Genomic DNA, 21255 nt, shown 5'->3' with positions numbered 1-21255 from the left:
AAAGAAATACCAATAAACCAGAGCACGTTTTTCTCTCATCACAGAATGCTGTGTGGACTAGCCAGACCTTCCTACGCAGCGCTGTGGAGGAAGGTCTGGCAATGCAAGACATAACATAAGTTCGTAAGCTGGAAATTTCACCACGCATGGTTTTATTTTGTTGCTCAGAAAGTTGTCAAATGATACAGCAGGGCAAGAACATTGTTCCCAACGTTTCTACAAATGTGAAGATGTCTAGAAGTGCTTAAGGATTTGCCACCCATTAATGACTCCGCTGTTGTGTGTGTTTTGTGTCAGGTGAACCAGGAGAATGTGGTGAAGGTGGGCCACAGACAGGTGGTCAACATGATCCGCCAGGGAGGCAACCGGCTCCTGATCAAGGTGGTGACAGTGAGCCGGAATCTGGACCCCGACGACACGGCACGCAAAAAAGGTACAACCTGTAGATTCTACGACAAGTAGATCCGGCCAGGCAATCTGATTGGTCAACTAGACATTTTTTAAACATTTGTATTCATGAAAATAAATCAGGAACCACAGTGGAACACACAGAAGCTCTGTTTCTGTTTTCCAACGCTCTGGAGTTAACACTACTGGAAACTTTTGGTTCAGATAACATTAGCTGTGCCGGTGACACGGCGCAATGTTAAAAATAGCTGCTACATGTCAAGTTCACGGACGTACAGGAGATAAGTCTGTTAACAGAAAAGTAATTTTTTTCAGCGGATTTCTTAATTATAACAAGATTGAGCTAGCATAGAAGTTTGGTGTTTATTCAGTTTGGGGAATCCCACAATCTCTACAAAGCTAACGTTAGCTTAAGTTGGCTAGCTGACTAAACTCGGACCAGAAATAGTCTCTGTTGCTTGAGGTTCGTGGACGTATAGGAGCTAAATCTTTAGATAGAAAAATTATTTTTTTCAGCAGATATATTGGATATAACTAGATTGAGCTAGCAAAGCAGTTTTGTGTTAATATGTGTGGTATTTATTCAGTTTTGGAAACATTTTTGTGAAGCTGCAGCTACATAGACTGACGCAGACACACCAGAACGCCAGCCACCACGTCACTTCTGTTTAGTGACAGGTTAATTAATAAGCCAGTATGTGCCGATTTTTGGCAGGAGTCAGCCAGCCTTCCAAAAGAAAGCACGCTATGACCGGCAACTGTGAACTGGGCAGCAATGTAATTCTATATGGCAAATGTGCATTGTCAATTTCGTCCACTGAAAGTGCTGTTTTTGCCACTGACAGGCTCATATTGTTATAAGCAGGGCATGAAATTAACACCCGCCCACCCGCCAAATGCGGGTAAATTTTGCAATTGGCGGGTAACACTGTCAATCTACCTGCCACTTTTTTTGGGTACCCAATGAGAATTGAGTGATTCAGATGCGTAACTATCGGTAAGCAGGTGCCAAAGTGGCTGGTGGTAAAAAAAGTTAACTTCATGCCCTAGTTATAAGTGTCTGACAACATTATGGAATGGACCCTGACAGAGATAGAGCTTTTCACATGTAAATCGGTAAACTATGTGTTAATTTTAACCAAAACTAGAGTTGTGATTGTTGGAAAAGTGGAAAGACAACCCAAAACGGCTTTTCATAGTTTTTTGTTTCATGGAGTCTGGTGGCTATAGCGATAGCAAGGATAGGATCTTATGAATGACTGACGGTGGTGTTTAGCCCCTTAACGCCAGCTGTTGCTAATTAGCATCAAACCCCTTCCATTCCGACTGCAGGCGAGATAGCGTGTGTATTCCCCCAATGCCGGTTTGTTTACATTCGATACATACCTAGGAACCTTTTGCACGCACTGGTTTCTCGTAGGACCGGTCGGAGTGGGAACTACATCCAGTTCACGGAAGCGAAATTAACCCTAACCCTAACCCTAAAAAGACTACTGTCAATGTTAGGGAGTAGGAGAGTGTTTTCTTTCTTGCTGTTGTCAAGATTCATTTATTTGTCAATTACTTTGTGACCTGAATAAAATCTACATATCTGAGATAGGAAAATGTGTTTTATTAATTGTACCATTTTGTAAAGAATTTTACCATGAATGCCTGTTCTCGCTAATTTGAATCATACCTAAATTTATATCTATTCTATATGCTATAGACAAATTAACAATCTCAACTTAATTTAGCATCAGCTTGGATCCAAAAACACACTTAATACATTTTTTCATATAATTGTGAATAAATTCAGGCGTCACGGGGTTAGTGTTCAGCATTGTCCCCCAATACATAAATGATGGATTAGAAAATAAAATAGTAATAAGAAGCTTCAGGTACAGAGCAAGCAGGACACCGCTGGAGTAAAATGGTGTGAGAGACCTTCTGCTGTGTGGATCTGCTAACAGCTTTACCTCCTGAGACTGCAGTGAAGCAGCATGCTGACTAATGATGTGTTATGTAATTACATTCTTCAGAGGCAGCGAGAAATCTAACTTAGTCCGTGTTCGCAATACAAACAAAAATAGCACAGAAGCAGAAGTTCATATATTTCATATTAAGCTGCCGAATGTCTAAAGTCAGTTTTAGTAAATGCAGCATGATTATAGCTTGTTAGATTATCAGAACTAAATCTCTCACTCATAGGCGGAAATCACGGGGGGGTATTGGTTTTTAAGAAAATGGTTTGTAAGGCTATGTTCACACTTTTTTTTACAAGAAAAAGTTGACTAGGGCGCTTTTGTGTTGAAAAAAAAAAGCTGGCAGCGTTTTAATTCCAAAAAGCAGCCGCGAGCGTCTTTTGTTGCTATAAAACCAGCGACTGCTGCTACTCACTACTCCGCTTGTCAGTCGTCGGCTGTCAAAAAAGCACCTACGTAGGGCGTTTTTTTTTTTTTTTTTTTTTTTTTTTCAGAAAAGGTGAACTTTTTTCAACTTCAAAAAGACACTCCTTTTAAAAAGCGCCTTTTTTTTAAAACACGGTTTACTCCGTAAAACAGTAAAACAGACACTGGCAGCTTAAAAAAGGACGCCAAGTGTGAACACAGCCTAATGCTATTTTTGAGGGTTACAAATGTAGATTTAATGGATTTAATGGATAAGAAAATAGGGCATATATAAGCTTTTGCTGTTTGAGTTTACACTGTGATAAGTATATAATTATTGTTTTTATGATGACTGAATAAAAACTACTACTAATAAGTCATTGTTAGTTAGTGAACAAGCTTCCTCTGTCCTACTTTTCTGTTTGTGATTGAACCCTAATTTGATGTATGTATTTAAGTCTCTCTGTCTCCCCTAGCCCCTCCGCCTCCAAAGAGAGCCCCGACCACCGCCCTGTCCATGCGCTCCAAGTCCATGACCTCTGAACTGGAGGAACTTGGTAAGAGCGTCCCGCTATCCCTTTTTCTCCCAATGTCTTCGGGAAGTCTGTGTCTAACAGCGTCTCTCTCTTTTTCTTCCTCTTCCTTCTTCTCATTGATTGGTTGATCTCTCAATAGTGGATAAAGGTAAGCAGTTATTGCTGCGTAACCTGTTCAAGGTTCAACGTTAAGGTTTTTTTTTTCACTTGTCCGGTCAGGCAAGAAATTCTACTTGCCCAAAGTCCATTTTTTTATTGGCCCCTATACAATTTTTTTTAACAGTCAGAAGTGTTAAAAAAAAAAAAAAAAAAAAAAGTTTAAAAAACCCATCAAAAGCGGCAAAAAAATATTGTTAGAAAGGCTAAACAAAACACACATAAAAAAAAATTGAAAGAAATGTCCAAAAATTTCAAAACTGTTGAAAGCGTCAAAACCAACTCAATTCTTGCTCAGCCAACGGCACACGCAAATCATATCCTTCAACAAGCGTTCTCCGACAGGGCAACAGACCAAAAACGTCATTAATGATGCCCGTACGGGCATGTGGGTTGTTACCCGGGCTTTAAATTGACACATGCTAACTCAAAAATGTCATTAGCCGATTATCTCTGAGCTACCTACTGAACAACATCAGCTAACGCTTTTTGACACTATTAACACTATGCTGGGGCTTGAGTCCCCCTAAAAAGGGTCTAAAATCGCCAATGCTTTACACACTGCTTGTGGTACTAATCCTACATTTCCCATGAACACTAAGTGGTGACGTGTCAGAGAACCGTTAGCTACGTGCCTAGTGATTAAACGAAACGGAGAAGACGAACGGAAATGAGCCAAACAAAATTATAAATTCTCTATCTATCTATTAAATCTAATTAAACTAAAGTTAGTTAGGATTAAAAAAAAAAAAAACATGGCTAATGGAAAATCTGATTGCCTGGTAACTTTGAAAAATGTACTAGCTGTGTTGGCTGGTGATCAAAAAAGTTCATTTAAAGCCCTGGTTGTTATATTAACTTGCCCCGGGCCATCGGGCAACCCTTATTGTTGAACCCTGCCTTCAACATCTGCTCTGCTTAACTGCAACATCTGTCCGGCTCACAGCGTCTGAATGCAGCTTTTGTTCTGGCTGTGCAATTTAAGTTTCCATCATTTAAAGATTTTGCTTTGGTTTGCCTTTCAACCCTTGATGTTGTCTTCCTGTTGACCGTGCAACTTTTTGGGTCTTTTTTGGTCACAATTTAAAATTTAAACATTTTGGTTTTTCGACACTTTTGTCACTTTTCCAGATTTTTTTTGTGTCATGTTTTTCTGTTTTTTTATCACTTTTCCCAACATTTTTGTCACTTTTTTCAACATTCTTTTATCAATTTTTTTCAAATACTATAAAATTGAAATGATCATTTAATTTATTTTACTTGTGAAGAGCATCGTATTTTTTTGACAATTTGGTTAAAAGAAACCCAAATTTCTGATACACAAAGAAATTTGACCGGAGGACAACAGGAGGGTTAAAAAAAGAAGAAAAGTGTTTTTCGTCTCGCATTTCCTGCCGTCCTTTCACATCATGCATGAAGGACTCGCTTCTAACGACAAACGCACCCATGAGCTGTCGCTGTGGCTTCCAACAGCTCAGACACATGACATTAGTATGCTAGTATTAACTAGTTTTATATGTGTGTGTGTGTGTGTGTGTGTGTGTGTGTGTGTGTGTGGTGTGTACCACTTCACGGGAACCTCTGTGTGTTGCATTGAAAAGTGCTGTGTCGTCCTAATACCTCCTGACAGACAGGGCAGTCAGCGTTTCTGAGACACATGAACCGAAAGGAGACATGGGAGAGGCCACATCGGTGCTGAACAGGCCCGTAGGGGGAAGGAAGGAAGGAAGGAAGGAAGGAAGGAAGGAAGGAAGGAAGGAAGGGCAGGATGGGAGGGAGAAAGTATGTTGGATAGAGCAGTGTTTCCCCCAGAAAGGTTTGTTAGTCCGGTGGCAAGTGTCTTTATTTTCGACGAGGGCCCGGCTGGGGGCCAGTCACAGACTGATGGCAGCGTTGATGTAGAGCCCAGTAGTTTCTGTGATAACAGAATCATGGACGGAATCGCAACGTTAGCTAGGAGAGCTAATGTACCTGTTGGGCCACAGACTAAAGAAAACGTCACCACCCAAACTAGCAGTCTGTCCGACCTGCGGGGACATGTTGCTGTTCCCAACGCTAGATTTGTTTTATCAGAGACGCTAGCAAGGCAACACCGGACAGAAAATAAGCACAGCAGAGACGACAGATAGCTCGGACCTCCCTGTTTAACTATACCTTTTTTTTTTATCTTATTTAATATTTGTAGTATATTTCTTGTATTTTTGGTTTGTGTGTGAGTGAGTATGTGTGTATGTCCTTGGTAACTTGATACTTGCTGCTTGTAACAGAGTAATTTCCCAATTTGGGATTAATGAAGTCTATCTATCTATCTATCTATTTATCTATTTATCTATGTATTGCTGCATTGCAGACACAATTTTTAGCCCGTAAGTTACGACTTACTCACGACTCACAACTTGGTAGCGTTCCAGGCAGCTAACGCTGACATTAGCTAGCACTAGCTGATGCTAGCGATTTCTAGTTGGCGACATATTTTGGGCTTCATTTAATAAACAAAACTTGTAGTAGTACACAATCGTATGTGTATTCTTTTTATTACAATGTGCGGAATTACTTTACGTTGCCTATTTATGTCTATTTATTCTCACCGTTAATCACCAGCGTCTGTACAGCATCGACAGGTGGTCGCCATTGTTGTTTATGTGTGTGTGACGTCAAAAACTGTAACTGGGAGTACAGCATATCTATCTATATATTAGGATGATTTGGGGAAAAAATCTAATTGTGATTTTTCTGCCAGATATTGCAATTACAAATGGATTTGCAATTTAAAAATTTTTTAAGCTAAATTTCAATATTCACTATATAACAGATGAAATCAGCAATACGTATTTTTCTTTTAATAAGCGTGGAACATTGAATAGTCAAACATAGATCATTTATCACAAATATCACTTTAAATAAAGTCATAACAAATAAAATCCCCTAAAAATATGACATATCTGTTAACAATCTGTGATATTTGACATGATTCCAGCATTTATCAGTAAATATAATAATAAATAGAGGAATCAAAGATGTTCAACCAAATGTTACACCAAACAATCAACTAAATACTGCACAATCGATTAATCACGCTCTTCACGATTAGCTAACCAACCCTAGGCTCGGTCATTAGTAATTGCAGCTTTGTGTCAAAGGTGTTCCAAAGAGCAGGCGGAGAGATAAAAAAAACAAAAACATAAAAAAAAAAGGTGAATGAATAAATGAATGACAGGAGAGGGAGTCTGCTTCTATTGCAGGAAATTGCTGACAGAAAAATCCCTCTGGCCAGCATGTTTCCTCCGGAGCTGCTTATTTGACACATTTGCATTTCATTCTTCATTTTATACGTTTATAGTAGCAGTAGTTGTGCTTGGTAGCAAAGTGTCGTCTAAAGTGCATTCGTGTTTTAATATCTGAATGTAAATTTGGGGATGCAAACAGCATCTGCTGCAGTAAGGCAAATCTAAAGAGATGAAAAATACACTGACTCAAGACCTTTTTTTGTTGCAAATATTAAACAAAGCTACAACACAAGTGCGTTTTTGCTCGTCTTGTGAGAAGCATTAAGTCTGTTTTGGTGCTTTAAAGATTCCAAAATCTGTTTCTGTCGCCCCCCCCCCCTCCAAAGCCACTCTAAGGAAAAAGAAAGGTGGTAAGTCACTGTAGGCATGTTTAATTCTGATCCAGTATTTGCGATGACTTATGATTTATGTCACATACCTTCCTCACCCCACCTCACTGTGGTTAACTAACACTGTTGACACTTGATTTGATTTTTTTCTATAACGGTTTGATTTGTCTGACATGCAAACCGAATGGTGTTACACCCGTAGTGGATTTGCATGGTTTACAATGTGTTATTGACTACAGCTGTTTTGAACATTGTTGTGTTCTGAATGTTGTTCCTGCATGGTTTAATGTTGTACCGATGTTAAACAGAAAGATGTCTAAGGTCCTCTGTCTCTTGTTCACGGTCACAGATTATTGTTTCTTCTTCTTTCGGACTCGGTTTAGACGATATTGCACTTTGTGGATACTAACAGAGTCGTCCCATTATACACTTTTGATTAAAAGGAGTCCTGCACCTCAGCTTTTCCTAAACACGAACAGCAGCAAAACCCACATTATTTCATTTCTGAATTTCAATCTTCAAACACAATGAAACATAGCAACAGACCCTTGATGAGGAATTACAGCTTATTTTAACTGTGTGTGGAGGCTTGTGTAGGCTTGTTTAACTATATTTGTGGGGTCCAAAAACCGGGAGTCCAGTATACTTGTGGGGTCCCGACAGCTTTGTGGGGCCAAAATGCTGGACCCCACAAGTTTAAAGGGCTGTTTGAGGGTTAAGATTTGGTTTTAGGATTAGGGTTAGAATTAGGTTATGGTTAGGGTGAGGGTAAGGGTTAAGGTTAGGCATTTAGTTGTGATGGTTAAGGTGAGGGTAAGGGTTAAGGTTAGGCATTTAGTTGTGATGGTTAAGGTTAGGGTAAGGGTTAAGGTTAGGCATTTAGTTGTGATGATTAAGGTGAGGGTAAGGGTTAAGGTTAGGCATTTAGTTGTGATGGTTAAGGTGAGGGTAAGGGTTAAGGTTAGGCATTTAGTTGTGACGGTTAAGGTGAGGGTAAGGGTTAAGGTTAGGTATTTAGTTGTGATGGTTAAGGTTAGGGTAAGGGTTAAGGTTAGGCATTTAGTTGTGATGGTTAAGGTGACGGTAAGGGTTAAGGTTAGGCATTTAGTTGTGATGGTTAAGGTTAGAGTAAGGTTTAAGGTTAAGCATTTAGTTGTGACGGTTAAGGTTAGTGTAAGGTTTAAGGTTAGGCATTTAGTTGTGATGGTTAAGGTTAGTGTAAGGTTTAAGGTTAGGCATTTAGTTGTGATGGTTAAGGTTAGGGTAAGGGTAAAGGTTAAGCATTTAGTTGTGATGGTTAAGGTTAGGGTAAGGGTTAAGGTTAAGCATTTAGTTGTGACGGTTAAGGTTAGTGTAAGGTTTAAGGTTAGGCATTTAGTTGTGATGGTTAAGGTTAGTGTAAGGTTTAAGGTTAGGCATTTAGTTGTGATGGTTAAGGTTAGGGTAAGGGTTAAGGTTAAGCATTTAGTTGTGATGGTTAAGGTTAGGGTAAGGGTTAAGGTTAGGCATTTAGTTGTGATGGTTAAGGTGAGGGTAAGGGTTAAGGTTAGGCATTTAGTTGTGATGGTTAAGGTTAGGGTAAGGGTTAAGGTTAGGCATTTAGTTGTGATGATTAAGGTGAGGGTAAGGGTTAAGGTTAGGCATTTAGTTGTGATGGTTAAGGTGAGGGTAAGGGTTAAGGTTAGGCATTTAGTTGTGACGGTTAAGGTTAGGGTAAGGGTTAAGGTTAGGTATTTAGTTGTGATGGTTAAGGTTAGGGTAAGGGTTAAGGTTAGGCATTTAGTTGTGATGGTTAAGGTGGCCAGTGAGGGTTAAGGTTAGGCATTTAGTTGTGATGGTTAAGGTTAGAGTAAGGTTTAAGGTTAAGGATTTAGTTGTGACGGTTAAGGTTAGTGTAAGGTTTAAGGTTAGGCATTTAGTTGTGATGGTTAAGGTTAGTGTAAGGTTTAAGGTTAGGCATTTAGTTGTGATGGTTAAGGTTAGGGTAAGGGTAAAGGTTAAGCATTTAGTTGTGATGGTTAAGGTTAGGGTAAGGGTTAAGGTTAGGCATTTAGTTGTGATGGTTAAGGTTAGGGTAAGGTTTAAGGTTAAGCATTTAGTTGTGACGGTTAAGGTTAGTGTAAGGTTTAAGGTTAGGCATTTAGTTGTGATGGTTAAGGTTAGTGTAAGGTTTAAGGTTAGGCATTTAGTTGTGATGGTTAAGGTTAGGGTAAGGGTTAAGGTTAAGCATTTAGTTGTGATGGTTAAGGTTAGGGTAAGGGTTAAGGTTAGGCATTTAGTTGTGATGGTTAAGGTGAGGGTAAGGGTTAAGGTTAGGCATTTAGTTGTGATGGTTAAGGTGAGGGTAAGGGTTAAGGTTAGGCATTTAGTTGTGACGGTTAAGGTTAGGGTAAGGGTTAAGGTTAGGTATTTAGTTGTGATGGTTAAGGTTAGGGTAAGGGTTAAGGTTAGGCATTTAGTTGTGATGGTTAAGGTGAGGGTAAGGGTTAAGGTTAGGCATTTAGTTGTGATGGTTAAGGTTAGGGTAAGGGTTAAGGTTAGGCATTTAGTTGTGATGGTTAAGGTTAGGGTAAGGGTTAAGGTTAGGCATTTAGTTGTGATGGTTAAGGTTAGGGTAAGGGTTAAGGTTAGGCATTTAGTTGTGACGGTTAAGGTTAGGGTAAGGGTTAAGGTTAGGCATTTAGTTGTGATGGTTAAGGTGAGGGTAAGGGTTAAGGTTAGGCATTTAGTTGTGATGGTTAAGGTTAGGGTAAGGGGCTAGGGAATGCATTATGTCAATGACGGGTCCACACAAAGATAGTGCCACAAACCTGTGTGTGTGTGTGTGTTTGTGTGTGTGTTTGTGTGATATATATATATATATATATATATATATATATATATATATATATATATATGTGTGTGTGTGTGTGTGCGTATGTGTGTACATGTGTGTGTGTGTGTGTGTGTGTGTGTGTGCTAGTTTGTGTATGTGCATATGTGGAACAAACACCCACTGTTGCTGTAAGTCAGTGTTTGTTCATTTCAGCTGATCTAAAAAGGTTTGTTTCTTTTCTTTATGTGTGCCTTTCGTGTGTGTGTGTGTGTGTGTGTGTGTGTGTGTGTGTGTGTGTGTGTGTTGTATTTGAACAGTGGGAGGTTTATTCCAGGAAATGTTTCACTCTCATATAGGTTTCCAGGGCAACTGTGTTTCATGTTGTCTGATATGCTGTAGCAGCAATCCAATTGGGAGAGCAAGGAAATGTGCATGTTCTTCCGTTTTGCGTGTGTGTGTGTGTGTGTGTGTGTGTGTGTGTGTTTTTGTGTGTGTGTGTATTTTAGCTGTAACTGTAGTAAGGTCATTGACGCTCCTTTCCTTTACCCTTTCCTCCCTTCCTCTCCCCTCCCCACTCCTCTCCTCTGTGTGTAGATGCGCAGAAGAAGAGGATTGTTTTCCAAGTCACTCTAAGTAATCCTTCCCCCTAATGCATGGAAGCTTTCTACATCCTAGACAGAGCCAGCCAGGGAGGGCATACAGTACAGTGAGAGGCCAGATCAGGGCTAGCATGTAGCTTCTCTGAGCAAACCCCTTTCAGGTGGACTCTGTCTGATGGCATCATCGCACACCAGAGGGAAGTTCAAGTCTGCCAAATTTGCCGTTGACGCCTTTCCCACGTTGCAGGCTCCAAACAACAACAAAAAAAACAAGGCTACATTTACACTACAATGTTTTGGTTTAAAAACAAATATCTTTTGCTACATTTACGCCTCACGGCCACACTACTCCGGCGTTTCCGAGCCCCTAAAAACACTGCAGCCCCCGTTTTTGGTTTGAAAACTCAGAGGTTGCGTTGTAGTCTGGACGGGCGCAAACAGAGACCTTTGGAAACGATGACGCACGTCAGTCAGTCTTATCGGTTAGGTAGCTTACATACCTTTCAGTAACAGTTCCACATCGTCGGTGCTCCAAGCTAATAAACCCCTGCTCTTACTTATCGCCGCTGTTTTTCTGTATTCTCAGCTTGTGAGATGTTTTAATATGGACGGGGGATTAGTTTTGCTACTGGAGCTAAAACTCTTGCGTGGATGGAACCCTTTTTGTCTCAAAATGCCGCTTGAAAAATAAAAACATAGTAGTGTAGATGTAGCCTAAAACTGAGAAAGATAACGGCAAACTTGACAGACCTCACATTCATTGTTCATTTTACGTTTAGCAAGGGAACAACCTTGAGCGTTGGATGATGCTGCTGAGTCGGCTGTTTGGAAAGAGCTTGCACGGCTTGCAAGGCTGGACACACCCGACACATTTCATCAAAGTCCTCCTGTCTTCCCCCAAAATGTTTTTCAATGTTTTTTTTTTTGTTTCAGTCTCATTCGCAATCAATGGAAACAGAGGAAATGGTCACTGTGAATGATTAGCTTGCGTTTGGCCCACGAGAAACTAACTAAGGCTTTGCAAGTTCAGTCCTGCTATTGTCAAAGGTTGTCCCTCATGAATTACAGCTGGCTTTATCTTCCAGACAAGGTTGAAGAGATGACGCACGCCCAGAAGACCTCGCCTGTTGATACGAAGATTGCCACAATCAAACCACGCCCATCCAGTCGCTGTTTGGTTACAGCAGCTGATATGAATGTAGGTTACCAAAACTAAAAAAAAAAAAAAATACATGCAGAGGTGGAACATACATAAACAACTGTTAAATTATTAACTTTTTAAGACTTAGATTATTCATTAAACAGTTTATATTATGGCATCTTCTGAAGATGTCGTGGTCTTGTTTTGGTTTTGAGTGTGTTATATTAATTTCGTAGTTGGAGTGTGTATTTCTGGGTATATCATTAACAAATTCTTGTTTTCAGTCCATGTATCATGACCGCCAGGGAGTAGCAGTGGTGCCACCCACTGTGCCTGGGGCCTTTCTGGGGATACCTGAAAAGAGCACTTTGAAAAAGCAAAAGTCCATAGGTATGATAAAGTTTGTGTGTGTGGGAGGGTGTGTGAGTGTCAGCTCAGTTATGAACTCCATGTCCAGTACCTTGTGCTTTTAGCTAGTCGTAATATTCTATTAATGCTCAGAGGACTTGCTCTGTGTACTCAAGCAATATTGCAGCTAATTATAGATAAATTAGAACGATCCAGTCAGCAAAGTGTGGTTTGAGGCGATAATATTGGAAGTCATTAAGCATTATGCTGAAACCTCATTCTCACTGCTGAACTAGAGGGATGTCATGCAGGCTAATGTTACTCACAGCGCTTTTGATTTGCAATGCCATCATTATTTTAACAAAAAACGAAAGGCCTTTTTTGCAATGATTGCATTGAAAGCACTTTTGGCATCTTCCTGTTTGATGACACTGGTGTGTCAAATAAAGAGACTCACTCTTCTACAAGGTGACAGCAAGATAAACTTGATGTCACTTTGTGCAAGCCATTTGGGTCTTTTAATTGACATAATTAGACATTTTTGATGTACACAGCTCCCATAACTACCCCATGGCTACTCTTCTGGCAACACATTCTTACTCCCAACTCGTCAAATACTGATGCTCTGGGTAGGGACCCGCTAGCATCACTTTTGAACTCCCTGGGTACTCCTTTGGCATCATTTGTCAACAAGCTTGGTCAGGACCCCTTGGTGTCATTTTTTCAACGGGCAGGGTAAAACCACTTGGTTAGGACTGTGACTCAAGTCCAACTCGAGTCGCTATTCTCTGGACTTGTGACTCGACTCTGACTCTTCTTTGGTCACTCGGACTTGGACTTGACAGTTGGTGACTTGACTACAACACTGTCTGACCCTGAGGGCCACTGACCAAGCATCAGTATTTTACGAGTTGGTAGTGAGAACGGGTTGCTTTTGAATACATTTAATATACTGTAGATGTTTATTTTTCTAACTTGTGGTGTTGGGTAATTGGTCAAATTAACTCACCAGTAAATGCCCACTTGCTGCAGCAAACATCCTTTAGTCGGCTACTCTTCTCATCTATCTGTCCTCTCGCAAATATCAGGGACCCCTTGCTTGGATAAATAAAGGTTAAGAAAGAGCTCACATCAATAAATGAGACGTGCCGTGTAAAGAGCAGGCCATGCTGGAAATAAAAAATAGGGATGTCTCCCCGAGCTTGTCACATAATTTTTCTTTCTGCTCAATTTCTCCAAGGTACATCGGAGGATGAGAAACAGGGATTCCTCACACCTCCCCTACTCAAGTTCTCCCGCAGCCTCTCTATGCCCGACACCTCAGAAGACATCCCTCCTCCTCCAGCCATCTCACCTCCTTCGCCACCGGACTACAACTCAGCTGCTGCCCCAACGCCCAAGAGCTATGGCACCACACGACCCAGCTTCACCCAGAACTCACCCAATGCAGTGAAGACGATTAGCCGGACCACCGACGTTGGTACGTTAAGGCGTGGCTATTTCCGCCAGAGCTCCGAGCACTTTGAGACCACACGCATTCGAGGGCGTACACCAGTGCCAGAGAACCCTTACTCCGAGGTGGGCAATAAGACACTGTATGTGCCAGCCAAACCAGCTCGAAGGAAGGGCATGCTAGTAAAGCAGCCCAACGTTGAGGACAGTCCTGAGAAAACGTGTCGTATGCCAGCTAACCCCTCGGGCGCGGTTTCCATGCCTACTACGCCAGTAGAACGAACTTGCTCTTCCATTCCCATCCCCACTATCATCGTTAAGGAGCCCTCCACCAGCAGCAGTGGAAAGAGCAGCCAGGGTAGCAGTATGGAGATTGAGCCCACCACCCCTGAACACCCACCTCTAACGTCCACTGTTGGTGGTTTGCGTCCTGAAGACCCTATGTCTCTAAGCAACCCCTTTGCGGCAGCTATTGCCGGAGCAGTACGGGACCGGGAAAAGAGGCTAGAGGCAAAAAAGCATTCAATTACCTTCCAGTCAGTAGACATGGGTGATGATGACTTCACTGGTCCCACACCAACACCTCGCCTTCGCCATTCAAAGTCTATCGATGAAGGCATGTTTAGTAGCGACGAGCGGCTTCGAAGGATATTGGGTCCCCCTCTCGCATCACAGCTTGGCCCCCCTGTTGGGGGCGGTAGTGGCAACATGACAGATTTCAACACTCCTGAGCCTACAGTGGTACGGGAACCTCTAAACACTAGAACAGGCCAGTGTCCCAACCTGGACAGTCCTGTTAGTCTCCCAGCCACTCCTCCTAAGAGCCACTACAGGGCCAATGGGACCTACCTCCATCCTGTCACCGGCAAGCCCTTGGATCCTAATTCTCCACTTGCCCTGGCCCTGGCAGCTCGTGACCGGGCGATGAAGGAGCAACAAAACCATCCTCAGAATCAGACACCAAATCCTCCTCAGGTTCAGCAAACGCCCAAGCACGAAGCCCAGTCCCTCCCAATTCAGCCAAGCCACAAACCAGACCTCAACCAACCGCTGTTTATTGACACCAAACTACGCTCCGGGATTGAGACAAGTTTCGCTGCAATCTCCTCAGCAACCATGGGCCGGCCTGGCCGAGGCGGTCTGCGGAGGCAGGCCACGGAGCAGAAGTATGAGTCTGATGGGGCACGGGAAGAACGGCAGCATCAGGCAGCTGAGGAGAGGAAAAGTGCGCCAGCCGATCTGACAGACACATCACCGCCCAAGTCTGCCGGGCTGTTAATGGTCCACACCAGCAACGAAGCAAGCAACAAGGTGAACAACCAAGAGATGGAGGGGCAGGACAGCAACAGGCCTTCTGAGCTGAAGGACCCCAACCAACCCGATCCTAACAACGCTACAACACTGTCCGTCAATCCTCAGCCACCCTCATCACGGAGGAGGAGCATTCCCTTAGGTGAGTCCATGGATGAACCCGTAAAGCTGCCCTTCCGCATCCCCCCTCCCCCTCTGGCCTCAGTTGACATCGATGAGGACTTTGAGTTCTCTGAGCCCCTTCCCCCGCCGCTAGAGTTTGCCAACAGCATTGACATTCCTGATGATCAGGCTAGTGCCATTGCAGAGATGCTTCATCAACAGAGACGGAATGGGGGACACACTCTACCCCCATACCATGGTCACGCCCCACCGCCTGTCACTGATCAACACAAACGGGTTGCAAACAGCATGCCCCCCTCGTATCCTCCCCCTCCACCTGACTCAGAGTCAGGGGTGGGTGACTCGGGCATCGAGGAGGTAGACAGCCGCAGTAGCGGGGATCCTCAGCACATGGAGACCACCAGCACCGTTTCCAGCATCTCCACCCTGTCATCGGAGGGAGGCTTCTGCGACAGCGCTCTGGAGAGCCTTTATGCCACCGCAGACGGGCATGCCTTCCTGGTGGATCGGCCCCCTGTGCCACCCAAACCCAAGGGCAAGTCCGTCATCAACAGAACATCGCTTTATCATGACACTCTCATTGAAGAGCCCCCGGAGTCCTATGGGTCGCCTCCTCAGGCCCCTCCCCCTCCCCCTTCATCCTCAGAACCTCCTAGGACTCCAACTCAAAGGACATCCAAGCTGTGGGGCGATCAGCCCCCCGAGCTGCGCAGCCCCCCATCCACACCAGACTCCAAGAACACAGTTATCACCGAGCTGAGCTCCATTCTGCAGCACATGAATCGCGACAGGCCAGCCAAGCCAGGAGATAGCCTCGACTCCCCCACGGGGACCAGGGGGGGCTTCGGAACAAGGTACGTAATAAGTCCCGACTCTGGGTTTCCGAATTCTTTTTATCAAAATTTATTTTTTATTTTGTGTATAATGCCCCATATATCAGTCCCAGATCTTCCTTCATCTTTTACTTTAGCTAATAATCTATCTCAGTGGTATGTTAATTGCGTAACAGATTAACTTCTCTCTCCGTATAGGTTGAGCAAACCCCTTACAGTCTACAGTGATTTGATAGTGGGATGTGAGTTGTAGTATTTGCATGTAGCATTGTCTGCTGTTGTGTCACAGCATGGATACTTGACATATCTAACCATTCAGATAAATTGGGTTTTATTTCACGTCTTCATTGATTGGAATGGGTTTTGTGATATCTATCACAAAGGGGACTACCAGCTGATCCACTGCATGCTCATCGTTGATTATACTTATGAGTTTGGTTTTGTGTCGACAGGATTTTCAACTTTCCTGGTTAAAGCTTCTTGAGTTGTGTGTAAAAGGAGGCTTCATATTTATATAAAGGATAACCCCACACATGGATCAAACTTTATTCTTCATCGTCACATACACACAGTACAACGTAGTGAAATTCTATTACTGCATTTTACCCATCCTAAGTATTAGGAGCAGTGGACAGCTATACATACAGCGTCCGGGGAGCAATTTGAGGTTCAGTATCTTGTTCAGGGACACTTTGACATGTGGCCGGAGGAGCCTGGGATTGATCCGCCAACCTTGTGGGGCAACCATTTTACCTCCAGGCCACAAGCCACCCCTTATATGATGTGTGCCATTTCGTAGTTTGGGAATTTAGGAAGAGATGCAGCAGTAACGTTGTGGATGGCTAGCAGAAGCAAACCTCCTTGAGCAGAAATGGAAAAAGAAAACAAATGGCTTTTTCGAATGGCAAGTTTAGTTTCAAAGCCCTTCCAGATGGTTTCATTCGACAAGATTTCAGTTATTTGCACATACTGTCAATGTGAGTTGAGTTACCACCGTCAAGTCTCAAACACCACTTGAGCATGAAATATTTGAAAAATATCTCTTCTAAAGTAAATTTACACAACAGTTAAACAATGTGCCATTAATTTGCGATTAATTGCGAGTTAACTATGCATAATTGCAATTAAATATTGCAATTAAATATTTAATAAAACCTGCAAAGCATAGCTTTGCAGGTTGTTAGAGGTGAACTCTTTTTATATACAGTAGGTCTCTACATATGATGCCTGGCAAATTCTCTGTTATGACAAGACCTCAGAAGAAGAAATAGTTCCAGCACGTACCTCCCTCTAAAAGCACACATTCTGTTGTCTTCAGAAAATGCTAGCAGCTACTAACTTCAGTCAGCCACGTGGATCATTTCTGTTCACAATATTTGGCAGTAGAGATTAGTGTTGAAACATGCTTTTATTGTGGTAGAAGTCAAAGTCTGTGAGGTCTGTGTGTCATGGAGTCATGATGTACACGCTCTTCACATGAAGTTCTGATTAAAGAGTGACTCTGAGTAGTCAAACCCCCTATTTAAATTATGTAGCACACTGGTAGACTAGGGCTGTCAAAACTGGCCAAAAGATACATAAGTTTGAATATATTCGAATATCTATTTTTGCGCATTATGTCCATAAGACAGCAAAACAACACAATGGGAGACATAACTACCTGTTTGAGTATATTTATTTCAACATGAAACATGTATTTTAAAAGATAGACATACCAACCCATTACAAAATATATTAATCATCAGCGTCGTTAGTTTACTAACGGTAGCGGCAGGCGCATGATAAAAAACGCCATCAACGCGCACACTGGCTCGCTGTGATTTCTCTTCCTGATATATATATTAAAATTTAGAATATTCGTTGACAGCCCAGGTGTAGACATCATTCACTCAGCTCATCCTTTCATTTAGATGCAATGTTTCTAAAGTGAATGTTTACTTGGATAGAAGCACAAAGGATCAGCTCAAATTGCTAACAGTAACTACAGGCTATAAATGATGAAAGTGAAGGCTGTTTACTTGTTGATAGGTAGGATTAAGGGATGGTACATTTGATATAACAAGATGGATTTCCTGCAAAGCCGTGTTGTAGATTGTTCAGGAAACGCGGGAGTCAAATTTGCAGGAACTGGGACAACGATTTGATGGACCCTGCTCCTGAACCAGCTCAGCTCATGGTTTTTTAAACTCACATCCCTCCAGTATGAGAGGGAAATAAAAAGCAACATTAATAATTCACTGCTCGCATGCATTTTGTATGAATGGTCCCATCGCTCATCAGAGAGGTGTAGAGAGCAGAGGAAAGGAGTTGATTCCTCCGGGTGTCCGTCCCTTCTGATCTAATAAACACAACACAGTGACGTCTATTTGTGGTAATTACAGTGAGATGCTCAGCAGCTGCTTAGGTCCGGCCTTGTTGTACCCTCCTTCATGCTTCCCGCCACATACTATCATGTTATCTTCATTTCCATCTGTTGACCTTTACACCTTGTACTCATTTCATTTTCAGCTCGCGCCTCTCCATCTTCATCTCCATTTTCTCCAGTCTCCTGTAATTCCTTCACCTCTTCTTTCTCCATGCCCTCTGTGTCTCCATCTTCACAGGTAGGTTCCATCGGCTGCTATCACGTCAGCCCAAAGCCCCGTTTCCACTTCTGTGTGTTACTTTTTTTAACTATCGATGTCATGCTGCACGGGTTTTAGGAAGTTATGTTGTTGGTTTCTGCCTGTCCGTCTGTGTGTTGACACAAAGTTGTGACCACGGTCACTCAAGAAAAGAAATTACATACTTAAACTTAGGGCAGAGCGATATCTTCAAAACAATTTAAAAATGTCTATCATATAGGGTTGAGTATCTTTCGGGTTTTGTCTGATTCGGTGCCAAAATGCTATTTTTAAAATTCAATTCAATTTTATTTATAGTAACAAATCATAACAAGAGTTATCTCGAGACACTTTACAGATAGAGTAGGTCTAGACCACACTATAATTTACAAAGCCCCAATAATTCCAAAACAGTGCCACTGCCTAGAATGGTGCCTATATCGATACCTAAAAAAAGAAAAAGAAGAGCACTAAAAGACAGCTGGTGACAATAAAGACCGGCTTGTTTATTGTGCAGTGCAGGTATACATCATCATTGCTTCTGGAATTGGTTGCGCCTTGAAAGGTCAGCTGCAACGAGGTCAAAGTTAAAATAAGTTGAACTTTGAGCGCAAAGCAGAACAAAGTCTAGTTGGATGGATACGAAAACAATGGAACGGCCAGCGCAGAGCGGTTTTACCGCTCATTGTGTGTAGACGGTTTAAGGCCATATGGTCAAATTTAAATGATTTATTTATAATGTAGTAACAATAACTTATTTCACCAGTCTATTGCTGTTTAACAACAAAAGTAAGGGCCGCTAAAAACACAGCATAAGTTTCTCGAAGTGCACTTGATCGCACCATTATGTCCCGTCGTTGTTTCTCCGGCAGTGTCCATGTTGTGTCAAATGTCCGCTAGTCTCCTCTGTGTCTTTAGCGGCAGACTGTTGGACGTCCCGGTGTTGGAGTCCTTTCCAGTGAAAAACCGCCACACGTTGGACCGTTTAGCTGTCAGCATTTTAACCGTGTTTAATCCAGCTACTAGCTAACGGTAGGCTAACGTTACCTAGGTACCCCAACCCCACTATCGCATATATTCTTCTATATCTTTTCGAGATCTTTCCTATCTAGTATACAAAGATAGGCTTTACTATGTGGTTATTTCATATTGACTATTTATTTGTTGAATTACCAGAAAACATTCTACATCATGACCGATATTGTTTTTTGAGATATGAAATCACCAATATCGGGATAGAAGATTTTGGCCATATCGCCCAGCCCTACTTGAACTATATGCTAAGAGTAGACAATAGAAGATGATCCGAATTTAGAGCACTTTTCTGCATAAAGTTGAATACTCGTGAGGAAAAATGGACTGGAAAATGACTATTTAATACTAGATATGATACTGAAATCATTTTAATGTTGCAGAATAAATTATACACAGTGCAAAACGAATCAGCCCAGTTAATGACTTCATTACAATGGCCTTCTGTTTAATCTCACAGTGATTATGGTGTGACGTTAGGCATCTTCAGTGCCTCTTGTTCTGCCATTTTGTTCGGAAGGTTGCTTTGCCTATAAAGGGAAGAGTGTGTTTGTGCTGTTAGCTGCTTTATGATGCTAAGGTATCAGGTGCATGAAGCTGGCAGCCTCTCAAAGTAAACTGTTTATTCCCCCCAAGCCATGCATTTGCAATGAGTTTCTGAACTGAGAGAATTGTGTTGCACAGGGAAGTTTCTTATGACTTCTAGAAAGCAGATCCGTTGGTCAACTTTTTGTATGCTATTTGTGACGCATGTCAGGTTTATTGCAAATATGATCTGCCATCTGGGAAAAGTATTTTACGTCAGCTTCTCAGTAACAATTACAAGAGGGGATGTGTTGGTTTATTGTTTAGGTCCCAGTTTTTCCCACTCGGCCCTTATAAATTGCGTAAGAATGTGCCGACAATGGCAGCGAAATGCTGCTGTAATTTACACCCTTTTCTCCCGCTCTGTGCTGGGAATCTCCGGGGAGAAACCAGAGCTGAACTGGGAGAGTGACTATCTGCTGGGCATCAAAAGAGTGCGGAGGCTCTATTGCAACGTGGGCATCGGGTTTCAACTTCAGGTCCTCATCGACGGCAGGCTAAACGGTGCACATGATGAAAACCAGTACAGTGAGTTCTATCCCAGAGCTGTAATCGGGCCTTAAAAGTTAGGCCCGACAAGGCCAGAGCCCGACAAGTACATTTTGATTGACAGCTTTTTAAAAGCCCAAACCCGTTTACAGCCCGACTGTACAAAAGGGCGTCTATCAGCAGTGGTTGTTAGAGTGCATGTCGGAGAATAGCGCAGACGCACGCTTCACACCGCGAGCGATCACGCGCGCCACTCTGCGGAAAAGCGAGAGAAAGAAAAAAAGAGACTGCCGCTGTCCAGAGGACTAACACCGATTCAAATGTGCGCACACACAGCTATTTTGCCTTTTGTGAAGAATGAGTCATTTATAGATTTTTTTAACATAATTTATTCATGACTAACGTAGGCTATAGGCCACTTGGAAGTTGGAACAAAGAAATAAAATAAGTCCTCCAGAGGCCAGCCTCCGTTTCACCTCCTCAGCATCCATTTCGGCGCTAATCAAAACACATCACCTGACCGCTCATTTACCGCGCAACCCAGAGCGCTAGCCCGAGCCCGTGTAAAAAGATAGAAATTAAGACCGAACCCGAAGGGTAGTCCTTCAGCTCTATTCTTTACCTCCACCAATGTAATGCAGTAGACATAACAGAGAGGCAGAGTCAATACGCATGGATCTGTCTATCCCCTCTATTCATCTGCATGATCATATGTCATCTGGCTCTGAGGCAGAATTGAATGTCTTCCACGACAAATGCAAAGTTTATAATATATATATAAAGTATATACAAGTATCCATCAGTGCTGAGCACCCACCTTCTCCTTCTCATTCCCAAAG

General features: G+C 42.4%; 1 protein-coding gene across 1 annotated transcript in view; it reads left to right on the top strand.

The window, feature by feature from the left end:
* The window catches only part of LOC114556393 (SH3 and multiple ankyrin repeat domains protein 2), a 280188-nt gene that overhangs the window by 246470 nt on the left and 12463 nt on the right, over nucleotides 1-21255 (top strand). Inside the window, exons 20-25 of the mRNA XM_028579367.1 lie at nucleotides 298-433; nucleotides 3254-3334; nucleotides 11585-11697; nucleotides 11925-12030; nucleotides 13229-13666; nucleotides 13718-15728. Coding sequence (XP_028435168.1) covers nucleotides 298-433; nucleotides 3254-3334; nucleotides 11585-11697; nucleotides 11925-12030; nucleotides 13229-13666; nucleotides 13718-15728 — 2885 coding nt within the window. The remainder of the gene's footprint in view (nucleotides 1-297; nucleotides 434-3253; nucleotides 3335-11584; nucleotides 11698-11924; nucleotides 12031-13228; nucleotides 13667-13717; nucleotides 15729-21255) is intronic.

The sequence above is a fragment of the Perca flavescens genome, chromosome 1, assembly GCF_004354835.1.
Source record: "Perca flavescens isolate YP-PL-M2 chromosome 1, PFLA_1.0, whole genome shotgun sequence".
In the NCBI taxonomy this organism is placed as follows: domain Eukaryota; kingdom Metazoa; phylum Chordata; class Actinopteri; order Perciformes; family Percidae; genus Perca; species Perca flavescens.
The sequence above is the reverse complement of the archived record's forward strand: the minus strand, read 5'-3'. Positions and strand labels throughout refer to the sequence as shown.